The following is a 26,508-nucleotide window of genomic DNA, read 5'->3' on the forward strand; positions in this document are numbered from 1 at the left end:
CTTCATACGTGGTTTCGCGGAACTTGCGTCTCCGCTCCATCAACTCCTCGTAAAGAACGTCCCCTTCATTTGGTCCGAAGACTGCGAAAGCGCTTTCACGGCATTGAAGCAAGCCCTCACGTCGGATCCGGTACTGTGCCACTTCGATTCCACCGCACCCACCACCCTTCACACCGACGCAAGTAGTCATGGTCTCGGTGCGGTACTCTTGCAGCGTGACAAAAACTCACGCGAACGCGTCGTTGCCTACGCAAGTCGTGCTCTTACCGCTCCAGAAAAGAACTACACTATCACAGAGCAGGAGTGCCTTGCTGTTGTTAGGGCAGTGCAAAGATTCCGACCATATCTTCACGGCCGTCATTTTACCGTCGTGACCGACCATAACGCCCTATGCTGGCTTTCATCGCTGAAAAACTTATCGGGTCGCCTTGGTCGCTGGGCGCTTCGCTTACAGGAGTATGATTTCAATGTCACCTACAGATCTGGGAAGAAGCATCAAGATGCTGATGCTCTATCGCGCTGTCCTTTGCCCAGCGGAAGCAATTCACCATCGATACTCCAAAACAACAGCACCTCTTTAATCGCAGCGCTAAGTTCATCACCTGCCACCCTATCCGTCCTTGTTTCACAAAAACGTGTCGACCCATACTGCCGCACCATTGTTGACCGCTTGACCGGCTCTACAACTCCTCCAAACGCCAGACTCCGTCGACAACTTAAACAATTTAAGCTTGTCGGTGATGCTTTATGTCGCTACGTTTACCACATCGATGGCAACAAGTGGGTACCCATCATTTCACGTTCTCTGCAACGTGAAGTTCTGGAAGCCTTTCATGATGATCCAACCGCTGCTCATCTAGGCTACCACAAGACTTACGACAAAATACGAAGTCGTTGTTTTTGGCCTGGCCTCTCTTCAGCCGTCGCTAAGTACGTCGCCTCCTGTGTCCATTGCCAACGGCGAAAACGACCGACAACTGCTCCGGCTGGCTTAATGCAACCTCTTCTTTGTCCCGCCTCACCTTTTGAAGTCGTTGGAATCGACTTGTATGGCCCTCTTCCTAATATCATCCAATGGGAATCGCTGGATTGTCACGGCAGTCGACCACCTTACCCGCTACGCAGAAACAGCTTCTATACCATCTGGGACTGCCACTGAGATCGCCGATTTCTTTCTTCGCCACATCTTTTTGCGTCATGGAGCTCCACGCATTCTCCTCAGTGATCTTGGCAAAGTCTTCCTATCTTCCATTGTCGAGCAAGTTTTGCGTGCCTCGAACACTGTTCACAAGACCACTTCTAGCTACCACCCGCAGACCAACGGATTGACTGAACGGTTTCATCGGACCCTATCGAACATGATCGCCATGTACATTCACCCCAACCACACGAACTGGGATACAATTCTACCCTTCGTGACATTCGCCTATAATACGGCTGCTCAACGCACTACCGGCTTTTCTCCATTTTTTCTCGTCCATGGTCGCTCGCCGAGTTTCGCTATGGATGTCTCTTTCCTTTCGGCCCCTGCACCCTCGACGGCTCCTTTCTCTGAAGAATTCCTATCTCGTCTCGCACACTGCCGTCACCAGGCCGGTGTTAACACCGGCCTCTCTCAAGACACTCGAAAATCTCGCTACGACTCGTCTCGCCGTGTTGTGAGTTTTTCCCCTGGTGACGAAGTTCTTCTATGGACTCCACTACGCGTCCCCGGCCTATGCGACAAATTCATCAGTCGCTTCATTGGGCCATACACGGTGGTCGAACAGACATCTCCTGTCAATTACCGCGTTTCTCCTCTTAGCGCTAGTCCTGATCATCGTTGCCGAGGAACAGAGATAGTGCACGTATCTCGTTTAAAGCCTTATGCGCGACGCATTTCATAATACTGTCAAGCGACCAGGCGGCCGCTTTCACCGCGCGGGGGAATTAGTGTGAGCGCGACAAGCGAATGACTCTTTATTCTCTTTGTAATCATCATCACCTGTACATCTTCTTCATCTAAGAATATCATCACCGGCGTGATTGAGCTCGAGCCTGGCCGAATAAACCGGTTCCTCACAAGTAGAGGCGTAGAGGCGACACTGAACGGTGACCTGGCGAAGGCGACATGCGGCGAGACGTACGGGAATTCCCAGGCATGTCCGTATGGTAAGTAGGTGACAGTGAACGGTAATAAGACGATCGGGGGGGTGGCCGTAAGTAGTTCATGGTCGGACGGAAGCTTCGATGTTCTTCGGGAGCGTAGCCGCGTTGCTCGTCTTGTTGGCGCCTTCGACAAAACCGAGCAATATGTCCTCGATAGCCGCAGTAGTAACAGATTGGCCGAGGTGGGCGCTGAGGTGCGTAGTAAGGTGTTGCACGCACTGGCGGTGATAATGAAGCCACAGGCGTATGGTCTGCTGTTGTAGGCACAGAAACGGTGGGTGCGGCAGAGAGCGCGGCAACTTCGGCGTACGTGCGCGTCTGGCGCACGCAGGGACTGTTGGAACACGTCGCACGCGATGCGGAGGCGATCTCTTGTTTAATCAGGTCTCGCAAGCTATCTTTTTCAGGAGGTGAAGTAACTTCGACAGCACAGGAAGAGCAGCGCCCGTGCAGCTCTTCACGAACGATGTCGCGAATAAGCGCACGCAAGTCGAGGGGTGCAGGCAAAGGAACGTCGGTGGCATCGTAGCAAAGGCGAAGAGACTGAAGCTCGTCACGTCGCTGACAGATGGTTATCACGTCCTGGGTGGTGGCAGGATTTTGCGTGGCGAGGGCGTTAAAGGCGACGGTGTTAATGACTTTAATAATGTGGCGTATTTGGTCGTTTTGAGACATGCCGGTGTTAACGCGCTTGCACAGTGCAAGGACATCCTCAATATAAGAGGTGTAAGATTCACCCGGCAGCTGCGTGCGTTGAGCGAGTTTCTTCTTTGCTGCCTCAGTGCGAACTGCAGGGGCACCAAATACCTGACGAATTTGCTGCTCGAAAGTGTCCCAGTCGGGAAGATCCGGGTGGTGGTTCCATAACCAAGTTTTCGCAACATCGGACAAGTAAAATGGGACGCTGCGCAACTTGTGTGGATTGTCCCACCTGTTCAAATCGCTGACGAGGTCGTAATTCTTGATCCAGTCTTCGACATCATCGCCTCGGAGACCGGAAAACACAGGTGGATCACGCAGGCGTGTGTTGTTGGGCGGAGCGGGGGGCGGTGGCTGCAGTAGGACGGCGACGTTGGATGGGCCAGGGTTTTCTTGGGCAGCCATGGCAGGGGGTTGTACGCGACGACCCGAGCGGAGCTCCAGCGAGAACGGGCGAGAGGACTTGAGGGAACGAAAAGCACAGTCCACCACTTGTGAGGAACCGGTTTATTCGGCCAGGCTCGAGCTCAATCACGCCGGTGATGATATTCTTAGATGAAGAAGATGTACAGGTGATGATGATTACAAAGAGAATAAAGAGTCATTCGCTTGTTGCGCTCACAATATCTACACTGCATGAGAACTCTAATCTCGTTAACTTCGCCACGCAAGTTCATTATTAAAAGAGGAAATTAAGAACATAGTTTCGTTCTTCAGCTTCGCTTCGAAATGTTTGCGCGTGACGTCACTGATTTGAAATTTTATAATCTTCGTACTTTGCAGACAATTGTGGCAGGAAACTTTTCTGAAACTTGCTATGTTATGTCCATGTGCCACTCATAGGTCTATGCAGTTCACTTAAGGAGCGAAATGCAAAAGCGATGATGGTCACCTGTTATATGACTAAACAACCAGTAGCATCACGTAACAACTAGTCAAAGGACTGTTATATTGGAAAGAAACAGTGCGAAATATGAAAAGTAGGCATGGACGGACACATACACAGCACTGACTTACAACAAAAGTTTATTTGTCAAGACGATAATTATAGCGCGAGAACAGAACGACGGGCAAAGAGACAAGAAGGATACGAGCGCCAACTTCCAACTGAGTTTATTGCGCAGAACGCGAAAACATATAGAGGAGACAACAAACCATGTGACGAAAACCATGTGGCCCAAAGAGGAATAATTACATGAGTAAGGGCGAAAACAAAAGCACACAAAAAGGCAAAGAAAAGCCTATAAGGAAACAAAACAGAAAAGTAAAAGTAATATAACTACTTGCGCGCACCGAAACCTTCGATGAACGATGACAACAGTTATAGCGCGAGAACAAAACGATGACCCAGAGACAGGAAGGGCGCGAAGAACACTGTCTCTGTGTCGTCGTTTTGTTCTCGCGCTATAGCTATTGTCATGCCATACCAGCTAGCCCAAGCTGCCACACTTCGAGGAACGTTAGTCCCTTCTCGGACAGACAGAGACACGGAGGGCTTGCTAATGCATGACACCTGTTCGCGTGCCATCTGCGCGGCCTCGACGATGACTCGGGTGCGCTCATCTCTGTGCTTGTACAGCGTCACTGTGTCCTTGAAACGGGGCACACAGTTGTACTCAGTGCAGTGCTGAGGAAGAAAACCATATTTCCCGTTTCTAACATTGTTAGCGCGTTCTTTCAGTCGATCGTTCAGACACCTTCCGGTCGTTCCGACAAAACAAGCACCGCAGGAAAGGGAGGTCCTATAGACACCTTCCCGGGAGCATGCCACATACCTGTTTATATGCCGAACTCTACATTCAGTCGATGACGGCATTTTCAGGGGGCTAGTGGATTTGGTGAGCCTGAATATTCTGAATGGTGCAGAGAACAGCACACGAACTTCGACACGTTGTCTGATTTTCTTGAGCCTGTGTGATATATGGTGTTTGTATGGAACAACGGCTATCCTCTCACTCTCTGTATCCGTGTTGCTCAGATCCTATCGCTGCCTCTGCTCTGCCCTATTAGTCCGCAGGATAGTCTCAGCAACAGAAGCAATGAACGCCTCAGGAAAACCCGAAGCCTTACGCTGGGAAACTTGAGCTTTGAAGTTCGCAGAGATGTTGTGAACGCACGACCTATTTAAGGCATTTTCAAGACAGGTTCGTGCTATGCCTCGCCTAACTAACTTGCTGTGAGCGGAAGAAAAAGGAAGTAAATGTTTCTGAGCACGTGGTTCACAACACCAACAAATGTGCTGTGTGCTAAAAAAACAATCTTAAATCCAAAAAGCATAAATTGTCATTCTTGGGCATTTCATGCGTCACCACAAGAGGCATTAAACAATCTTCGAACACGCCTATTGTTTGAACCGCAATCGAGTGGAACATAAAAGGGTTACAATTTAAAAGAACCAAGAAATCATCCACGTATCTGAATACTTTGACAACGTGCGTGCCCTCTAACTTTTTCTGCATTATTGCTCGTTTTTGGCGATAGTAGATCATTGAGTGGAGGTGCTATGCATGAGCCGATTGAAACACCTTTTTTCTGCAGATATATGTAATCATTCCATTGAACGAACGTAGAGGTAAGGTACAGCAAAACAAGGTCAAGAAAATCTCGTGCACTGACGCCAGTTTTAATTGGAAGTTCATTCCCCCGAAGACTTCTGTTATTCCTTTTACATTCTAATAACTCATCGTGAGGCAGTGAGTAGTATAGGTCCTTTATGTCAATTGAAAAACCGAAAGCATTAGTATAATTTGACTGTTTGAAAAATTCTATCAGTACCTGCGAGTTTTTTATCAGAAATGGGTCATCAATCTTTAGACATTTTAGATGGGTCTGAATAAACAAGCCAAGTTGCTTTTCCCACGTTCCACTTTCTGTCACAATGACTCGAAAGGGCATGTCAACTTTATGTGTTTTGGCAGAAAAAACAAACATGCTAAGCCCATTTTTGTCGCTTTTACTAACAAGCTGTGCTAACTGTTTCATCTCTACGACACATTTCCTTGGCTTGCGTTTTTACTCTATCTAGACGAATGTTGGTACAACATTTGAAAACAGATCCAAAAGCTGTGACCGCCTTTTCTAGGACAGGCAATTAGGAAGAACAGCAAAACCACCCTCCTTACATGACGACACGACACAAAGTTGATTGTCTCTCACAAACTCTGCCGTCTTCCGCAACGGAAGGCTGGCGCTAGTAGGCTTACCCCCTAGGAGCACGTCGACGCCTTCTGCGATGCACCTGTCTGAATCCTCTGGTGAGGCGCGGCCAGCAACAGAGTGCACCATTGAAAGAAGCTCGGGTGCGGACCTCTCTCGGTCGACGGCGAACTTCGGACCTAGGGCGAGGGTGTTGTGAACGTAGTCTGGGAGGACGACATCACTGCAAGAGTGAACCACACCCAATTGCCGGTACTTTGTCGGGCACTGCGCACGAAGGCTAGTTAGCTCATGTGACCACAAGCTGTTTGCAGTGTGTTCGATTCGGTCGCAGTACTCTCGCCATCTTCTTTTCTTCACTCCCGGTGGAAGATCTGTTTGTTGAAGCTGGACAAACAAGGCGTTGCGGTACGTGCACTTATGTCGGTGCCTTTCAGACCACAGAATTTCGCACCCCCGTATACAATGGCCGATAGAAGGGTGGCAACCTCCAAACAAGGCTTTAACGTCCAGAGGCAGGTGCTTGGTGCGAATTCAGAAACTAAAGGTGCGCTCACGGCAAATGGAGACTGCGATGAGGGTTATGAGGACTGATTGATGAAGAAAAACACACGAAAAAGAGCCCAAATAACAAGAAATGTAACTCAGAAGTGTGGCAGCTTGGACTAGTTGGTATGACATGACGATAGTTATAGCGCGAGAACAGAACGACGACAAAGAGACTAGAAGGACATGAAGAATGCGAGCGCTAACTTCCAACTCAGTTTATTGCGCAGAGCGCGAAAACATATAGAGGAGACAGTAAATCATGTGACAAAAACCATGTGGCACAAAGATAAATTGATGAGTAAGGGAAAAAAACAAAAGCACAGAAAAAGGCAAAGAAAAGTCTACAAGAAAACGAAACAGAAAAGTAAAGGTAATATAACTACTCGGTGTGCATAAGTAGTTACATTACTTTTACTTTTCTGTTTCGTTTCCTTATAGACTTTTCTTTGCCTTTTTCTGTGCCATTCTGCGTGGCTATCAAGCAAATGTCTAGAAATGTTGCACAGAGCCATGCCTGGTCTCAGAACTAGTTTTTGAATAGACTCTAATGTTTGTTAAACGTGAATCGTGGCTACAGTGCTGGCTATCTAATTTTATAAACGTTACACATTTACTCGTATGATACAGCGGTGACTTTCAATTAACCTCGATCGTAGTATTGCGCTATACACTAGCTGATTCATTTAGTGTTGTCCGGAGCTATACCATACTTACGAGCAGCAGCGCTTTAACTCAGCTTACCGCTCCGAGTGTTGCTAATACCTATGTTGCTGTTGGCACCGTTCAGCAAGTGTAAACAACCCGTTATATAAAATACAAGCGGCTGTTTAACGTGCACCTGTTTGTGCATATGTACATATCTGAAGGCCACTTCGTAATGTTTTGCACAATAAAAACAATTACAACGCAGTCACCTTCCATCTGCATGTTTGGCATAACATGGATTCCCAAGGTATGTACATGGAATATGCCAAATTTTTACCTCAGCTAGTATGCTTTGAAGCCCTCTTGAACTCACATATTTTCTATAGCGAACACGTTTGCGCGCTTTTGTAAACCTATATCGCCGGTAGTATGAAATAAACCCAGAGAAATCACAGACTTCACAGGGATTCCATTCAACATTAAATCCTACATCTCCTATCTCGCTCACACGAAGTATAAATTTTTCTTCTGTTTCCTTGCGAACAGGAAGGCCTTAAGTGTAAGTTTCAGTTCTCTTTCCTTGTAAAGAAGAAACGTGTTCACTCTCTTGGCTCTACGCAGCGCACTCACCCTGCTGATGCGTACATTTCGGAATCGAAGAAAAGCGAATGCCGCCAGGGCTCCGGCCACGTACGATCCAATGTGCGGGTACGGTCGTTGATGGATCAGATCAAGAGCTTGCATCATCTTCCTAAGAGTGCGTCACAAAAAAAGAAAAAGCATAAACAACGCGTGACTCGGTGACTTCATGCAGAAACACCTACAGCTAACAATTTCCGGCACAATTTTATCAAATTGGCCGAGCGCAAATACACCCGAAATTTGTCATTTGTTTATCCATGGCCTTTGCGCTTTCTTTTGTAACCTTCAAAAGGAGAAACCTTCAAAGCAACAAAATACCGAAACTAAGAGAGAATAACCTCCTTAAAATGGTAAACTTCTAGAACTGTTACTTCGGAAATTTTCGCTATATGCGGCCGAGTGCAACGCACTAATCAAACGACCATATATTATTAAGGGAGGTAATTTTTTTTACTGAAAATTAATAAATTATTAAGACCCTTGAATATCAGTTATTGCAAGACAAGTTGTTAAGTCAAGCTTGAACAAAATGTGCTTTCAATTTGAGGAACTTGCTGCAGGCCACATCATGTTGCTTAAACGAAGCACTAAATGTGAATGCAGGCCTGCAGAAGTTAACTGTTGCAACGATGTTTTTGCTTACTTGCTGTTTGTAAACCAGTGATGTGCGCTATGAGTAATTATGCCATTATGTGAAATATAGGTCGTTCTTAATGAAGCTTTGTAAGCGAAACCGGGTATAACAACATATACCATCTCGGCACAATGATTAAGCCTAAGATGCAGTAATCTCCATTCAATAACTGAGATTCTAATCGTTATACAACGACAATTGGGTTACATGTGTTTTCATTGGCTCCATTGTTATTTATTTATTCACCAATGTTCTGAAACAAACAACCACTCAATAGCAGTAGTAACAAATTGGAACGTTCAAGTGGCACTATTGCTTCAGTGAGACAGAGAGAATAAATGACAGAGAAGGAAGGGTAGGGAAGTTAACCCAACTAGAATAACCGGTTTGCTATCCTACACGTGGGAATTGGATGAGGGAGATAGAAAGAAGAAAGAGTGTCGTCAAAAAGGTGCGTCAAGCATGGCACCTCAGTCAATGAGCTTTTTCTGACTTACCCTTTAATTAAAATAGCACTCTCCACTGCTAGCAAAATGTTTTTATTCACTCAGTATTGTAAATAGGCTTCATTGTATAACATTTCATGAGGAAGTACATCGCTAAGTCACACTTTTCCACTAGCGCATGCTTATTGCGGAGAAACCCCCTTGGACAAGCCTTGTTGCTCTCCCAACAGAATAATGTTTTCCACTTGTGGTAGTCTCATTTCACCAGTGATATAGTCACACGAGCTAATGAACTGCTTTCAGATGTGGTGGTATGCCTCGACAAACGAAAATGAACGCAGTCCAAAAGTGGCAGGAAGTTCACCCTAGCGACTCATTTCAGACGTGGTGAACATCACTTGTTCAACTGTCGCGATGATTACTTGTCGATAATTAGTACAATACGAGTGAGAATTGATGCGTGTGTGAATTAACAAGCACAAACGCACGGTGGCTTGTTTGAATAAACATAACGCTGACAAATGCGCGAGGCCAAAAGAAAGCGCTACGCGTGCTATACTTCAATACTTCTTTTAGTAGTTAACTATGAAGCCAGCTATGAGAGACGCTAGCATTAGCGTTCGCATAAATCTTGCATTAAAGTTGCAAACTGAACCAGTTCATCAGTTTTAATCTTCTTGATCATACAGTGCTCGCATAATAGACCGAGGAAAAATAACGTACAGTGCTCGCCCTGCTCCTGTCTTCACCGTCTTTCCTCTGTGTCAGCGTGCCGCGATCAAGAATATGAAACCATGAAACTTGCTCCTTGGTTTCGATCAGAGCAAACTGGGTGAGAAAGTGCGTGGATTTGGGTGATAGATTTACGGATGCACAGGCCTCGTTATCCATTTGCAGGCACTTTCCACAGACCAAGAACTCGAGCTCGCTGCACGTCCCAGGTTCATTATTTTTCCTTGCCATGACATGTCTATGTAGCATGATAATTCAGCGTGGTTCTGAAAGGAACGCCTTCTACACTCTTAATCTTCCCCTGGTTAAATGCTGGCTACATATGACGTAGATCCCCACTCACGAAACGTCGCCACCCGAGCTGACTCGTGAAGGTCCAATCTGCGTCTTGTGCGTGAAGTAGGCAATGAAGGCGTTGCAGCCAACGGACACGAGTACCATGGCAGCGATGCCCAACCATGCGTTCCTAAGCACCAGCGAGAGAAGAACCAAGGCTGTCAAGCACCCAAATTACTGTTCACAAACTATTTAAAAATATAACATTAGCACAGACTAACAACCTTATAAAGAACCATATGTTCTAACGCGTTTCAGCGCAGCGGCATGTTGACGACTGTAAGATTGTCCTGTGATGTCCGAGGATTTATCGTGAACTTGTTTACAGCGCAACACAAGAAACACAGACACAGGCAAGGAGCAAAAAAGGAAGAAAAATAAAAGGCTCCTTCGCTTTTTCTCTGTGTCTGTGTTTCTTGTGTGTGGTGTTGCGCTGTAAAGAAGTTCACTATGAACCCCAACCAACTGGCCCAACTTACCGTCTTACTGCAATTCCAAGGACGCGGGTTCAATTACCAACCGCCGCAGCGCAATCAAGTCAGTGGCAAATTGCAATGACATTCATGTATTATTCATATACATATGCACCATCAATCTTAATTAGTCAAATTTTATTCAAAACCTACCCCCCCCCCCCCATTGGAGCCTGTCGTATAATTGTGGAGATTTAGGATATTATCAAGTAAGCAAATATGCGCAGGCTAATCATGGTGCTATTCAATCAAGAACTTTCTCGCTCTCTGTTTTTCTACATCCCCACAGCAAATCGTCTCGCTTGTTACGTCACCTTCACTCTTAGCCTGAACGCGTCACTACGCACTGCATTCACCCGCCACGGTGGTCCAGTGGCTAAGGCACTGGACCACCGTGGTCGAATACAAGATCGAGATCGAGAGCGAGATCGAATACAAGCTATGGTGGCTTCATTTTTCGATGGAAGCGAAAATGCCTGAGGCCTTTGTGCTTATATTTAGGTGCACGTTAAAGAACCTCAGAACGTAGAAATTTCTGGAGACCAGCACTACAGCGTGTCTCATATTCAGACGGTGAGTTTGGGGCGTTATACCCCAAAAATTGATGATGTGCACTGCACTGGTATAAATATGCGGTGATTATTGTGGTACCTGTAAATATACCAATGAGCTCGTACTTTTTCATGGTAGCTCTCTGTAGGACTGCCAATATTGTTGTTACTAACCAAACTGTGAAGTAACAAGTCGTGTGACTCGAGAAATAAGCATGCAAATGAGGAACGACCTACCAAGCACTCACATAGAGAGGAGGATGCAGAGGACGGAGACGAGGGTAAATATCTGCATGTCGCAGGCTACGTACCACAGGTGACCGGAGCACTGCGTGAGAATGGCCACGTGAGATGCTGCGGTATTTACTAATTTATTTCTTTTCATTCGCTGCTGAGAGCTTCAAATTAGCTTTGACCATTTCAACAAAGAAAAAATGATAGCCTCAATTGCATATTACGCTATGTAATGCAGCAAGCTTGCATCGTCACGCAACGAAATCAAGCAGTATCGATATAGTAGAAAGATTCTGAAAACTCCAATAATGTCCTTTTTTTTTACTGCCAAAGAGTTGGGTTTCACCAGGAACCTAATGTGGTCATTTCCTGAAGCGATGTCGTTACATATTTCATCATCAATACCAGCATCACCATCAGTCTTTTTATATCCACTACAGGACGAAAGATTTTAGTAAACCTGGATCGCTGGTGCGCAGTTTCTTCTTGCGCTAAAATCGCTAATAGAGAAGGAGGCGAGCTGAACAGATGTAACACGTCGTCGTCATCTATATTTTCCCGTGATTGTCTTTAGCGCATGAAGAAACTACGAATGCCAAAGTGAACATTGATAGCTAGCTGAAAACTCATAATCACGTCAACAATGGAGCAAATATTCCGGAACTCGCTAATGTATCAAAGTATTTTACAACATACATATAGCAAGAATCTAATGGGATGCATTGTTCTGCTAGCATCGTACCTTCGTATTGCAAACAGTTATTGTCACAGTTTCTTGTTACATATGTTGATACCATTGCTTCATATATTTGCCCAGCCCTGCATGCTGTCAATAAACTTTTGTATGTACGAGTCGAACCTGAATTCGGTTCTTCTAAATCACATTTCAAAAAAAAAAGGCGACTCATACGACTGAACCTTGCCTTACACTTTTGTTCTGTACCCTCTCTTCAGTTAATAGATTTCTCGACTCAGGAACACCAACGTTTTTCTGACTCATCTCCACCCTCCATTTTCACCCGCGGCTTTGTGGCCATTCTCCAGTAGTAGAAACGCACCACAGAAGCAAACAAACTTTGTTGCAGCAATAAAACATCCGCATTCTTCGGTGCTCACGTCGGCTTCCATGTGTTCGATTTTAATGGTCCACTGGTGTCCAGCTGGGCTCATAACGCCTATATGCCGCGGAGGTGTGCTGAACCAGAGACAACGTATTTTAATAATATAGCAGCTCTTCATTCCTGCATTCTTACCTTTCCTCAGTCAAATGCTTCAAAGGAATCAGTGTAGCGTCATTCCATCAGCGCTGTCAATGGCATTTGGCGAGTAACCGCAGTTCCCGTAAGCGAAGAATTCGTTGTCGATACAAAGCAAAATACACATCTCTCTGCTGATATGGTATCGTATATGGCATGCTTGGGACGCTCTATACTATATAGACCACTTTATATAGATCACAGTGACACCGAAGGAACCTGGCGGAAACCATCAGCTACTCAAAGCCACGTTGGCCCAGCGTAATGAAGGCCCCCACCACCCACCATGCCTGCAGGTTCCAAGAGGCAACCGAAACTCTGAATCTGATTCAACCGCTATCTGACATGGAACTCTAAACAGCGTCTGCATCTCTCTTGGATCAAGGCCTCCACACCTGAATCAAACTTGTACCGCGTGAAAACCCAGGCTTCCTGCTCTGCAATTACGCAATATGTAAGCCTGCCCGGAAATTTCATTTTGCTAAAAATTGACATTCACAGCCTTCTCGTCTCACACTTCACCGGACAGCGAAGTGCCAACTCAACCACATAACTAGGTATACAGCATCTCAAAACTCAACAGCAAGCACCAAAACCATGACCCAGTGGCTTAATTAAACGACGGTCAGGCTTCGTGGGATCTCTGGACGGCCCATAGTTCCGTTGTAGGGGTTCCTGATGTAGGGAGCTTCGTTGTAGGGGCTCCTGATGGCAAATCACCCCTTCGCTTAGTTAGCTCGATCGCTGCCCAGTAACGAAGGAAATCGCCACTCCTGAGATTATTTGCACCCCCCCCCCCTCCGCTCAAGAGGATCGACCAAGAGTCAGGTTGATCATGTACTCTAAAGATATGAAGTGCTAATAGAGGTTACAGTGTAAACTAGAATGGAGATTTATGTTTAATGAATTCCACTTTTAGCCATGACCCAGTTGCATAACATCTTCATGTTGCATTGACGTTTTCAAGTCCCTTGAGTTGTGGTAATAATAATAACCATACTATCTCGTGTTTTACGTGCTCAAGCCGCGGTATGATTATGAAGTACAGCGTAGGAAAATGGTCAAAAAATATCGACCATCTGGTGTTCCAACTGGTTCAAACTGTCAAATGTTATGTGCTCCTTCGACACCTTTTTTCAATATTTCTGCATGGAAAAAACAGCCATACTTTTGTGGCTAGTGCATTAACATGAACCAACTAGCCCAGAACATCATGCCCATTTTGTGACACCCCAAACCAAGATGTATCTGCCTCACCTTTACAGTGGACCTGCACTGGTTTACAATTAAGTCGTCGCCGTCACCACCGTGCAACAGGTCTCGGGCCTGGCCGACAACCCGACTTTGACCGCTGCCTTCGTGGACCACACCACTGTTCTCTATTAGACTTTATACACGAAGAAAACTTGTATGTGTATTTTTGAAAAATTTATTTTTTTTTCTAGGGGCTGACTTACGAAATGAAAAAAAAACTAGCTCAGCAACATGTACTTCTAGTGAAGCTCCGCAATGAACGCAAAACTGAAAATAAGGCAAAGACCAGCTTCAGGACTTACTCCCTGGCTTTTCAGAAGTGTAAGTGGAGAGAAAAGAATTGTTAAAATCCAAAATCAGTGACTTTTGGCCGCTATGATCGCGTGAGGAAAGCTAGGAAAGTCTGCAAAAAGGTTTACAATCGAACCGATAACGTTCAATGGCCGGAACATTGCAAATATAGTGAGGAATTAAAGATATCGAGATATTAAAACGTACGAATGGCGAGTATCTTATCAGGTATATTTCTTCTGCTGGTGTCTTGTATCTGCACCTCAGATAGTTTACGTCTCGGAATCTTGTATCTCGCTACAGTTGCATAGTGCATTTGCCCAGCCTTGCTTGAAACAGTGTGGTCCGGAGCATACACACGCCCCCGTTCGGCCATCTTAAAGAAAAATACACCTACTATGCGGACGTGCGTGAGCCAGTTGTTGTAGTGCAAAAGCACGGCTGGCCAACTCTGGTAGCATTTGGCAACCTTGCCCGGCAACCACTGGTCCGCAGCGGGTCCGCGAACCAACAGGGGCAAGAGGAACACCAAGCCCAACAGGAGAGCCGTGGGCACCGTCAACCTGCGAAACCACCCGTAAGAAGTGGATGTGGGCTGGTCATGTCAATATCGCGGAGTGAAAATTACTAAGGCAATGACCACATGTGTTGCCTCACAAGGATCTCATGCAAAGTGACTTAGAACGAGAACAGAGCGTGAGCAGCGGCATCAAATGAAGCAAAACGTAATTATCAACTCAGCGTGCGAGCGCCACGCTCACGTTGTCATTGCTACAATCGCGTGCCGGAAAGATTGGGGACCCTTAGGCCTATGATGACTGAAAGGTCAGTCATCTACTCCTCCGTTTTATTCTATTTCAATGTGTTGACCCTCTGCCGCATCCCTCCAGAAGTCTTCTGCCCCTAGCTTGTTCTACATCATCTTGTGACGTCATAATAAGGTAACGAATTTCAGCTATTTATTGTTTCATTGTGAAGACATACGGTAGCGCCATCATGCTATTATGTTGTTTCTTCATTCGTCTTGGCATCGTGAATGCCGCCGAGGCATCCAAGGCTGTCGCCTTGAATCAAAAAGGGCAGCATTTCTCACAAACGTTGCAAAAGTCCTGTGTCAACTTCATCTCTGGAGGGTGACTAGGAAGCTTTAAAAATCGGCGTTTGCGTGCAATAAAGTGGACAGATAAATTAGCCACACCGAGTGATATTCAACGTCGAGTCGTCTTAGGTGAACGTCTAAATACCGTCATAGTCGTTGGCTGCTAAAGATTTCCCACTCGAAACTACAGTGCACTTGACAAGACAAACATATAGGCTCAGTAAGCGGATGTCAGCCTTCGCATATTTGCGAGAGGTGCCGTCAACCTTAAACAGAGCATTATTTGTGTCTTGTGTTGTTTTTTTTATGCCTAAATCACTTTTTGTATACTCACTCAAGGTCCGAATTGAACTGCATAATAACTACAGAAGCTGATATGCATTAAGGGGCGTAGACACATTTTTTCAGGGAGAGGGGAAGGTTCAACCATAATACATACTGTGTATTCGTGCATACGTTTGTATGAGCGTGTCTATATGAAAGCAAGCAAAATCGACAAATTTGGGCGGTGCCAAACTCGTAACCCCCCCCCCCCGCTCGCTACGTCCCTGCGCGGGACTACAAGCGCAGACGAACAGCGCATTCACGACAGCGCAGTTGTTATTCGTTGGTTGGTTGAGTTCGTTTTGTGCCATTTCTTCGTAGGTTGACAAACTCACTCCTGGGGTGACGCACTGCACTCAAACTCAGTTCGGTCAGGGAGTCTGAGTGTAAGGGAGTGCGGGCGAGTAACATTTTGGGTTCGAGTGGGTCCTGCTGAGAAAACATTTATTGAGTCTCCCTTCGAGTGAGTCTGGATGAGTAAAATGTTGCCGATACCGAGTCTGAGTGAGCCCTAAGCGTCAGACATGTCTCTCGAGTGACTGTGAGACAGGCTTTATTTTTTCCCGAACTATACGATTCTTCAAACTTTTATAGGTCATGTACGGGTAGGCGTGCTCTGCGCTCATTTTCTTTTTTCACTTTCTCTCTCTCGTCTTCCTGTTTTCCTTTCCCATTTCTCAGTGAAATTTTGCCAACCATATTATTATTTCTTTAATTATCATTATTTTTTGTGAATATACATACCTTCTGTCTTTCAGCTTCCAAGTTTTCTCAATATATATGCACAGATCTTCTCTGGACTGAATCGAAAAGCACAAGCAAAATGACGATATACTTGACATATTGTGCCAGAGAAATTTGACCAAGTGCCTACGCTACCTTATTTTTTATTGAACACAATAGAGCCGAAATAAATAAATAAATAAATAAATAAATAAATAATGCCTACGCACCTGATGTACCGCCTAATTTCAGCCGTTAGGAAAACCATTGTTCTTGAACGAGCGTCCTTGAGCTTGGGATACATTTGGTGCACTAGAAGAAATCCACTGGAAAGAAAACGAAGAAAAAGAGCAAGAACAGAAGATATTGGTGCTTGAGCAAGAACAACCATGCCGGCATCCGCAAACACGTACGATTGTTGTCAATGCATGCTTTTGAAAGAATGCTCGCGTGAAATGCAAAATTCGATTAACACTCTTTGTTGAGTACATATCCAGATAGATAGAACGTGGTTTAGTAAAAAAGCCGAGTTTTAGGCACCATAAATAATACTTGTAGAGTAGGAATAGGTCATTTTCGAGAGTAACCTAGGAAGACAGGGCCAGAATAAACAAACGAAAAGTGCTGGCTTCATCCTGGATTGTTTTCCCGTAAACTCATTGAAGCATGTAGCGTCCATTCAACTTCACCGCTAAGCCGCAAATATTATTGACGTGGATGAGGACTAAGCGAATACGACGCACTTGTTTGTCTTTTTCTTTCGCGTCCCATTGGTGTGCGCTGCGAAATATTTGGTATGAATCTATACCAACTAGCCCGCTTTTCAACCCTTCTGGAAGTTATCAAGGCTGACTTTGGAAAGTTCCCCTGTTGAGCAACAAATTTAACAAGAGAAACTATGACGAAAACTGTGACATGAATTCGACGTTATCAAAGTCGTTGTCTCTCAGCAGCAGTAAAACTCAAATGTGACCTTCCTTTTGTCGCCGTAACATCAGAGTCAATAGATGTGGTGAGTTGTGAACAAAAATTTGCCTAGGCATAGGAACTTTAGTGTTTACTTTTTTTTTATGTACTCAGCACTTTAAGGGCCCTGGCTGTTGTATGCTTTTGTATGCTGTCGTCGTCACTTGGGGCAGGCAAAACCCCGTATATAAAAAAAAGAAATGCAAAGCAAGCAAGAAATAGAAAGAGAAAAACAAGAACAACGATAGAAAAAGTTGAAATAAAAAGGTAAAAGGAAGGGAAAACTGAAAGAAAGAAACGCTAATAAAATATCTTGGATTTATGTCCCAAAACACGATAGTATTATGAGAAACGCCGCAGTAGAAGGTTCCGGGAATTTCGACCATCTGGTGTTCCTTAACGTGCACTAAGATCGCACAGCACATGGACCTCTGTACCGTTTCGGCTCCATCTAAATTGCGACCGTTGCTGCTGGTATCGAGCCCGAAACATGCGGTTCAGCAGCCGAGCACCTTAACCATATTTCCACAGCTGCAGACAAAATAGAGCGACAAGGAAAGTATAAGAAAATGAAAGAGAAACTAGGAAGGCTGTGCCGAGGTCTGCGCTTGCTTCAGGCTTGCCCCCCAAAATTAGTTTTTTTATTTATATATGAAAAAAATATTGGAACGCAGGCTACGTCAGACCCGGCTATCTCAACATCACGGTAGTAATGTTCAACATACATACACAAGTAGAAATGTTTTTTTTTCTTAGATCTCACCTGAGAACGAAAAATGTTTCGACACTGGGATAGGCGTTCGCGATGATGCAAAACAAGAATTCGTTCGTCATCTCGAAGATTCCAAGTCCTCTTCCTAGAGTGAGTGAGTAAAAACTTCATTGACAATGCCCTCTTCCAAAAGTAAGAAATAAGATATGTGCATAGCAACATGAAAGGCAGCATTTACGCAATGCACAACAGCATACATATACCATCTACTTGCACCTAAAGGCAATGCCATTCGGGGCATGTAGAAAACAGCAAAAACAAAAGTGAGAGACGGGCGAGAGAGAGCAAGCAGTCGGGCAGGAATGTGCAGTATCATTCTAAGATGCATCGGTATGTCCTTGTATATAATCTTACATAAATTATTCTATTATTATTATTATTATTATTATTATTATTATTATTATCATTACTATTATTATTATTATTATTATTATTATTATTATTATTATTATTATTATTATTATTATTATTATTATTATTATTATTATTATTATTATTATTATTATTATTATTATTATTTATTATTATCAAGATCATCAGCAAAGCTCTGTAGAACGCACACAAGCATTGAGCATTGTGTCCTACCTCCTCGAGTACAACACACAGAGAACAAGCACATGAGTGCGACAACTTAAATCCAACTAAACTTCATCTCCCACATAAATTCTTGTTGATATTGAGAAACCCTTCTGAAAGGTGTGATGAATACCAAAAAGCAATTTTTGTGCTTATCACAGGAAATACACACGCGCACGAACGCAAGCACACACACAATGAGCGTGAATTTCATACCATCATCTGTAGCTGTCATGTGTTTTTCACAAAATTAAATTCTAGTTCTGGTAGATCAAGCTGGTATATGTTAGCATATTCACCTTCCGACATTCGTAAACTCTTCACTTCATACAAATTATGTTTCGGTCTTCGTTCCTGTTTTGGCTCTTTCAATATTTTTTTCATCTCACTCACCGATGCCCTCACTGTACTTAATTATTGATTTCTTAGCGAACTTCGGTGACTTTGAGCGTATCAATCTATCTAGCTGCCTACGACTTTTAGCTCTCCTGGCCATTTCGATAATGGTATGGATACGAAGCTTGGTATGGCATAACATGACTGAACAACATATCTGACTAGTCATAACATGGAAATCATGATATTGTCGCGACGTCAAGAGAGAGGTCATACTCGAAGACGCTGAGAAAACAGCAGCGGGTCGGTCTTTTTGTTAACCGCGTGAGAGAGAGTTTCTCATCTTTCTCGTTGTTGCGTTCTGCATAAAAGCGTGCAGATGCGCGTATGCGCTGTCGCCTTCGTCTTTTTCGCGGGACGCATGTGACATTTGCCTCCCTCCAAAAATGGCATCGTCCCGATGCGCAGCCAAGGCACTCTACTTATAAAAACGCACATATGCACCGGCACGCACAGGACAAACGAGAGTTAGCTGGACAAGTAGGGTTTCATCCGGATGACATGCACGATTTCGGGTGAGCAGTTTCGGTGAGTGGAACTGCAATCGCCGTCGGAAATAACTTCGTAGTTGATGTCGTTCAATCGTCGGGTGACTCGATATGGGCCAAAGTATCGTCGTAATAACTTTTCTGAAAGTCCGCGTCGACGTATTGGGATCCAGACCCATACCTTGTCGCCTGGTTTGTAGGTTACCAATTTATGTCGTAGGTCGTACCGTTTCGCATCTTTGTGTTGCTGGTGACAAATACGCACGCGGGCTAGCTGTCGGGCTTCTTCGGCACGCTGACCAAATTCTTCGGCGTCAGCGTGAGTGTCGTCACACTCGTGCGGCAGCATAGCGTCCAACGTTGTAGTGACTTCGCGCCCGTGTATTAAACTAAACGGCGTCATTCCGGTAGTTTCCTGCCGGGCAGTATTATAGGCGAAGGTTACATAAGGCAAGATTTCGTCCCAGTTCTTGTGTTCTGTGTCGACATACATGCAGAGCATGTCTGCGAGGGTCTTATTAAGCCGCTCTGTTAGTCCGTTCGTTTGTGGGTGGTACGCCGTTGTTCTCCGGTGAGCTGTACCACTGAGCCTGAGAACCGACTCCAAAAGTTCTGCCCCGAACGCAGTTCCTCTATCCGTGATGAGAACTGTTGGAGCACCATGCCGAAGGACGACGTTTTCTATGAAGAAATGAGCCGCTTCTGCTGCTGTGGCCCTCGGCATGGCTTTAGTTTCTGCGTAGCGAGACAAGTAATCAGTGGCGACAATGATCCATCTGTTCCCTGTGGTAGAAGTTGGGAATGGGCCCAGGAAATCCATTCCGATTTGGGCGAATGGCTTTGCTGGCACTTGAACGGAATGTAATAAGCCTGCCGGCCTGCCGGGTGGTGCTTTGCGTCTTTGACAGTCGGCACATGTTTGGACGTGATGTTTCACAGCAACAGGTAGGTTAGGCCAGTAGTAACTGTTTTGCAGACGGGACTATGTTCGAGTGTAACCGAGATGACCAGAGGTGACTTCATCATGGCAGGCTTCCAGAATTTCTTTTCGCAGTGATGCAGGGACGACGAGCAAGTATGGGCTGCCGGTGGGAGAAAAGTTTTTCTTGTATAGGACGTCGTTCCTTAAACAAAAAGATGGCACTCCTCTCGCAAAAATTCGCGGCACGTCTTCCCGTCGTCCTTCTAAGAAATCGATAAGCGAAAGCAGGTCAGGGTCACGGCGCTGCTCTTGTGAGATAGTGGCCGCGTTGATGACTCCCAAGAATGCGGCGTCCATAGACTCGTCATTGATAGCGGCAGGCTCAACGGGTGACCGCGAGAAACAGTCTGCGTCGGTGTGCTTCTTCCCTGATTTATAAATAATGGTCATATCAAACTCCTGAAGGCGAAGGCTCCAGCGTGCTAAACGGCCGGATGGGTCTTTCAAGTTAGTGAGCCAGCAAAGCGAGTGGTGATCACTGACGACCTTGAATGAGCGGCCGTACAGATACGGTCGAAATTTGAGAACCGCCCAAACCACGGCGAGGCACTCTTTCTCGGTAGTCGAGTAGTTCTCTTCCGTGCGAGAGAGAGCTCTGCTGGCATAGGCTATCACTTTCTCGGAGTTATCGTGCCATCGTATCAGTACGGCGCCCAGGCCTACATTGCTTGCGTCGGTGTGAAGTGCTGTTGGTGCTTCCTGGTCAAAGCGCGCCAGAACCGGAGGTGTTTGGAGGCGTTGGCGTAATTCGTTGAACGCTGTTTGTTCCTTTTCGCTCCAAAGAAAGGGGACATCCTCTCGTGTGAGCCGCGTCAGAGGCGCCGCAATAGACGAAAAGTTGGCGATGAATCGTCGGTAATAAGCGCAGAGGCCTAAGAAGCGTCTCACTGCTCTTTTGTCATGCGGTGCGGGAAACTTTGCGACAGCGTCGATTTTGCCCGGGTCAGGTCGAACACCTTCGTGGCTGACCACGTGGCCTAAGAAGCAAAGTTCGTTGAAACCGAAATGGCCCTTCTCTGGCTTTAAAGTCAGGCCAGCCGAACGTATAGCTTCTAGAACAGCGAATAATCGACTTAGGTGTTCCTCGAATGTAGCTGAGAAGACGACAACGTCGTCTAGATAAACCAAGCATGTCTGCCACTTAAGTCCTGATAGCACAGTGTCCATTAAACGCTGAAAAGTGGCTGGCGCTGAGCATAACCCGAATGGAAGCACTTTAAATTCATAAAGACCGTCGGGCGTCACGAAAGCAGTTTTCTCACGGTCTCTCTCGTCGACCTCTATTTGCCAATAGCCACTTCGCAGGTCCATCGATGAGAAATAGCGTGCATGCCGCAGCCGATCAAGAGAGTCATCTATACGTGGCAGTGGGTAGACGTCTTTCTTCGTTACTTGGTTTAACTTGCGGTAATCTATACAGAAACGCAAGCTGCCGTTTTTCTTTTTAACCAATACCACGGGGGATGCCCAGGGACTCTTGGAAGGCTGTATTACGTCATCTTGGAGCATCTTCTGAACTTGCTTTTGGATCTCCTCACGTTCTTTCGGAGCCACATGGTATGGGTTTTGACGGATCGGTCTCGTATTTTCTTCAATGATGATTCGGTGCCGGGTCAGTGGTGTTTGCTTGACTTTCGACGTGCACGAAAAACAATTTTTGAACTGGTGTATAAGCTCTAGTAGGCGCTGTTTTTCCGAGACTGACAGGGTTGAGCAAATGTTGACAGACAAAGGTGTCGAGGCTGGGATGGTCGCCTCGTCCGGTTGAAAAGCGAAGCAATCTCTGGCTTGGTCCACGTCGTCGTAGTAGGCGATCGCGGTGCCCTTCTGGATGTGACGACGCTCGTTGCTGAAGTTGATAATGAGGACTTCTGCCCGCCCATCAATTAGTGCCAGAATGCCTCTCGCTATTGAAACACCTTGCGTAAGCAATAGCGTGTCTATTCGCTCCGCTATCACCTCATTACGGCACGGCCGTTCACACAACACCGACACAAGGCAGCAAGATCTCGGCAGGAGCATCACATCATCGGCTACACGTAAACGTTGCAGTTGTTCTTCAGAGGTGGCGTCGACGTAAGGATGGGCGGAAAAGGTGACGATACGTTCTGGGATGTTGATGACAGCACCGTACTCTCGCAGAAAATCCATACCCAAAATCAACTCTTTACAACAGTCCGGTAAAATGACAAAAGTGGCGACGAAGTTCGAATCATCGATTACGAGCCGAGCGGTGCATTTACCGGTTGGCGTCATTAGCTGCCCACCAGCACTCCTTATGCTCGGCCCACTCCACGGCGTCTTAACCTTCTTAAGGCGGTCGGCGAGCTCTTGTCGCATAATAGAGAAGTCAGCACCAGTGTCAACCAGTGCTGTTACGTGGCGTCCGTCTATAATAACGCTGAGGTCCGCACGTACAAATTCATTGGCAGTAGTACTCGTGGTTGTTGTCGTCTTCGTCATCACCGTCGTCACGTCGTCTTTGTGTAGAGGCAAGGGGGTCTTTTTGGTGTCTCGGCAATTGGCAACCTTGCCCCCGGAGGTCGCGGCAGTTAGTTTCCCTGGCACGGGCTTGGGGAGCGGTTTCTGACGGCGTCCGCGTATCTTTGGCGATTCGGAGAATTCTGACCTCGTGCAGGTGAGGGAGACCGCCAGCGACGACTTGGTGAAGACGCTTGGTTGGTCGGTAGGTGATCAGCACCATGGTCACGAGGGTCTTCAGAATAAAAAGAAGCGGGCCGAGAAAAGTTTCCAAACCGGGTTTCTCGATGACGGCAGTAGCGCGAGATGTGGCCTGGTTCGCCGCAGTGGAAACAAAGGGGTCGACGGTCGGCGGTGCGCCACAAGTCGGTCCGACGTACTGGTGGTCGCCGCACAGGTTCACGCTGCCACCACGGCAAGGTAACGGGCCGTGGCTGAAAGGGTGGTTCTTCTGGGGCAGGCGGATGACGGCGGACGGCATCACCATAGGTCAGTGGACGTGGTTCGGGTGGTGGCGCCGGTGAGGGAAAGGCTTGCCGTAGTTCCTGGCGCACGATTTCTGCAACAGAAGCAACTGGAGGATCGGTAGACGGAAGGCCGAGGGCCCGCAGCTCTTCCCGCAGGATTTGTCGAATCATTTGCCGTAAAGAATTTTCAGAAACGGCGGCGTTTTGAGCGGCGGCACCAACAGGCGTTTGGTCGGGCAGGCGGTCAAAGTGACGGCATCGTTGCCGGAGCGCCCGCTCAATGACAGTCGCCTCTTTGATGAATTCATCCACTGTTGTTGGCGGATTTCGTACAAGGCCGGCGAAAAGCGGTTCCTTAACTCCCCGCATCAGATGACGAACTTTCCTTGCCTCGGGCATGTCAGGGTCAGCGCGGCGAAATAGGCGGGCCATATCCTCCGCGAACATGGCCACGCTTTCGTTCGGCTTTTGCATGCGGGCTTCGATCATCTGCTGTGCGAGATCCCGTCGGTCCGCACTCAGGAACGTCTCGAGAAGCTTTTGGCGGAAATTGTCCCAGGTTTGGAAAGTAGGCTCCCTGTTCTCGTACCATGTGCGAGCGCTATTCTCCATTGCAAAGTAGGCACGGCCAAGTTTTTCTTGCACGCTCCAACGATTCACCACAGCGGTCCGCTCGAACTGGTCGAGCCAGTCCTCGACATCTTCATACGGTTCTCCACGGAAGAGTTCGGGAACACGAGGAGTCTCAAAAGTTACCTGGTAAGGGTGAGTCGTCTGGGCCGGGGGAAGATTCGCAGACGCTGAAGGGGCCGCCATGTTGGTAACAGGAGATGCCGTCAAGAGTTCTGGGCTTAGGCCTAATAGGCGCCGGCTGAATCGGTGTACTGGAGTCGCAACAAGACGTTGAGGCTCCGGACTGGGTGTACGGTCCCGAACAACGCTTTCTTGCATCAGGTTGCAGGTCCCAGCACCTCCACCAGTGTCGCGACGTCAAGAGAGAGGTCGTACTCGAAGACGCTGAGAAAACAGCAGCGGGTCGGTCTTTTTGTTAACCGCGTGAGAGAGAGTTCCTCATCTTTCTCGTTGTTGCGTTCTGCATAAAAGCGTGCAGATGCGCGTATGCGCTGTCGCCTTCGTCTTTTTCGCGGGACGCATGTGACAATATGTATATCATGAATGTCATGAATTACATTTCATGGTCCTGCCGCTCTTGCGGTGGTTTCGTTCACATGGCATATTGCAAAACTGGTATGGTATGGCATGATTGCATAGCGAACACAAGCGACAGACCCTAACATGAAAATCATGACATGCGTGTCATGTAAAAACATGACTACATGCCACGCTCATGATGCGCTGGCGGCTGTTTTGCTAGCTTCGCTAATACCACATTTGGTATTACGTGACGGGAATGGATGACGAAGGTATGATACTGGTGCAAACATGATAAACATAAGATGCATTTCATGTAACAACATGACTACAGGCTGTGGTCATGATGCGCTCGCGGCTGTTTCGCTAGCTTCAGATGTACCAAACTTGGTATTACGCGACGCGAACGGACGACATAGGTAAATGACGCATTCAAATATGATAATCACGACATAACTACATGCCACACTGATGATGCACTCGCGGTCATTTCACTAGCTTCACATATGCCGAATTTTTTATTACGTGACGCCAATGGACGACGAAGGTATGTTACTGGATAATCATGAGATGCGTGTCATGTGAGAACATGACTACATGCCAGAATTAATGCGCCAATACATTTCGAAATGAAACGGACGCACGTAGTCGCCGGCGTTGCCACGCCAAGCGCCGGTGACATATTAGCATTTCTCACTCGTGCTTCGCATATCATCGATTACCAGTGTACGTGGGATCTGCCAATTTTTATTTTTTATTTTTTGTCAAAACGATTGATAGGAGAGGCTGGTGCCTTGATGGCGGGTGCACCAGCTACTTTTTCTTGCTTGGCAATGCTAAAACATTAGGTGAACACCAAAATATGTCATACAGTAGAAGACATTCTGTACACGCTCAGTGAAATTTAAAAGCACACGATTCTCGAGTACTGTAGCACGATTTGTTTTATGTGTTATCTCCAGTTCTTGGTCTCTCTCGCAGTCGTCCATTGTAGGCTTGCAAGTGGACTTACCGAGAATGTGTGGGTCCAGAATGTTGTAGCTGTGTCCCAGTATGACCCACAAGGCCGTGAAGAAGCGCATTCCGTTCAGGCACTTTAGACACTCGTGCTCGGGTGGAGTCTTCTTGAGCAGCGATTCCGTGTTTCTTACGGCAGAGAAGGCCTTCCATGCTGCCACCCATTTTCCTGCAAGAAGCCAGAGGAATTGACAGAAAGAGGAGAAATCAACTAAAGAGTCAAATGAGACTTCTGCACTCGTCGGTTTGTAGCAGCTTCTAGCTCGCCTGGGTACATTAGACAAAAAAAAAGATCTTGTTGACTCTTTTGTCTTAGTCCTGTCTTATCACGTGTAAGACCTCTTTGAAGAAACATGTAAAGTCTCTCAGAAGATCATTATACCCACGTCGGAGAGTCTTCCGACGCTGGAAAAAGCTAATGTGCCTCGTTAAGGATAGTCGTATACGTGCCGAGCCAGGACACACCAAAAACGAGCAAAGTGTACTCCCTTTTTTTATTGTTTAGAGCAAAGCGCTTGAGGTAGAAGTTAGCTGTATGCTGTAGATAGAAAAATATCATTATCAACCAGCACGCTCCATCTTCGTCTTTTTCTTCGCCCTCTTCTGCTTCGTCACCACGAGAAATGCGCCAATTTGTCCAGCGAGTGATGCATTAACTTCACGGGTGAGGCAACAAGCAAACATGGAGAGAAAGAGGAACAGAGATAGAAGTAGAATCAAAGAGGTAGAAAGTTCTTGGTGAAAATGTCTCCTTGCCGCAGCGAGATTAGGACCCGCATAGCCCCGATCTATGTAAGCGAGCGTCCGAACCACTCGGCTGTATCCAGACGGCTGTCGGAGCAGAGAACTAATCGTGGGTGCCTCGATCATCGTGCATTAGTTCACTTTAAAGAACACTGCGAAAGAACAGTGTTTGATTTAAAAAGCGCGTTTGTAAACCAGTTGACGCAATGATTAGCATACCCGGCAGTGGTTGTTGCAGCCCCAAAGGTCATGACATTGACTCTCGCCGACGACAC

General features: G+C 46.4%; 1 protein-coding gene across 1 annotated transcript in view; it reads right to left on the reverse strand.

Annotated features, from left to right (window-relative positions):
- LOC119187201 (nose resistant to fluoxetine protein 6) overlaps window positions 1-26,508 on the reverse strand; it is a 67,517-nt gene that overhangs the window by 16,170 nt on the left and 24,839 nt on the right. Inside the window, exons 7-13 of the mRNA XM_037435432.2 lie at window positions 25,485-25,658; window positions 17,922-18,015; window positions 16,423-16,518; window positions 14,444-14,609; window positions 11,260-11,339; window positions 9,995-10,117; window positions 7,828-7,948 (exon numbers count right to left, since the gene is read on the reverse strand). Coding sequence (XP_037291329.1) covers window positions 7,828-7,948; window positions 9,995-10,117; window positions 11,260-11,339; window positions 14,444-14,609; window positions 16,423-16,518; window positions 17,922-18,015; window positions 25,485-25,658 — 854 coding nt within the window. The remainder of the gene's footprint in view (window positions 1-7,827; window positions 7,949-9,994; window positions 10,118-11,259; window positions 11,340-14,443; window positions 14,610-16,422; window positions 16,519-17,921; window positions 18,016-25,484; window positions 25,659-26,508) is intronic.

The sequence above is a fragment of the Rhipicephalus microplus genome, chromosome 3, assembly GCF_043290135.1.
Source record: "Rhipicephalus microplus isolate Deutch F79 chromosome 3, USDA_Rmic, whole genome shotgun sequence".
Classification (NCBI taxonomy): domain Eukaryota; kingdom Metazoa; phylum Arthropoda; class Arachnida; order Ixodida; family Ixodidae; genus Rhipicephalus; species Rhipicephalus microplus.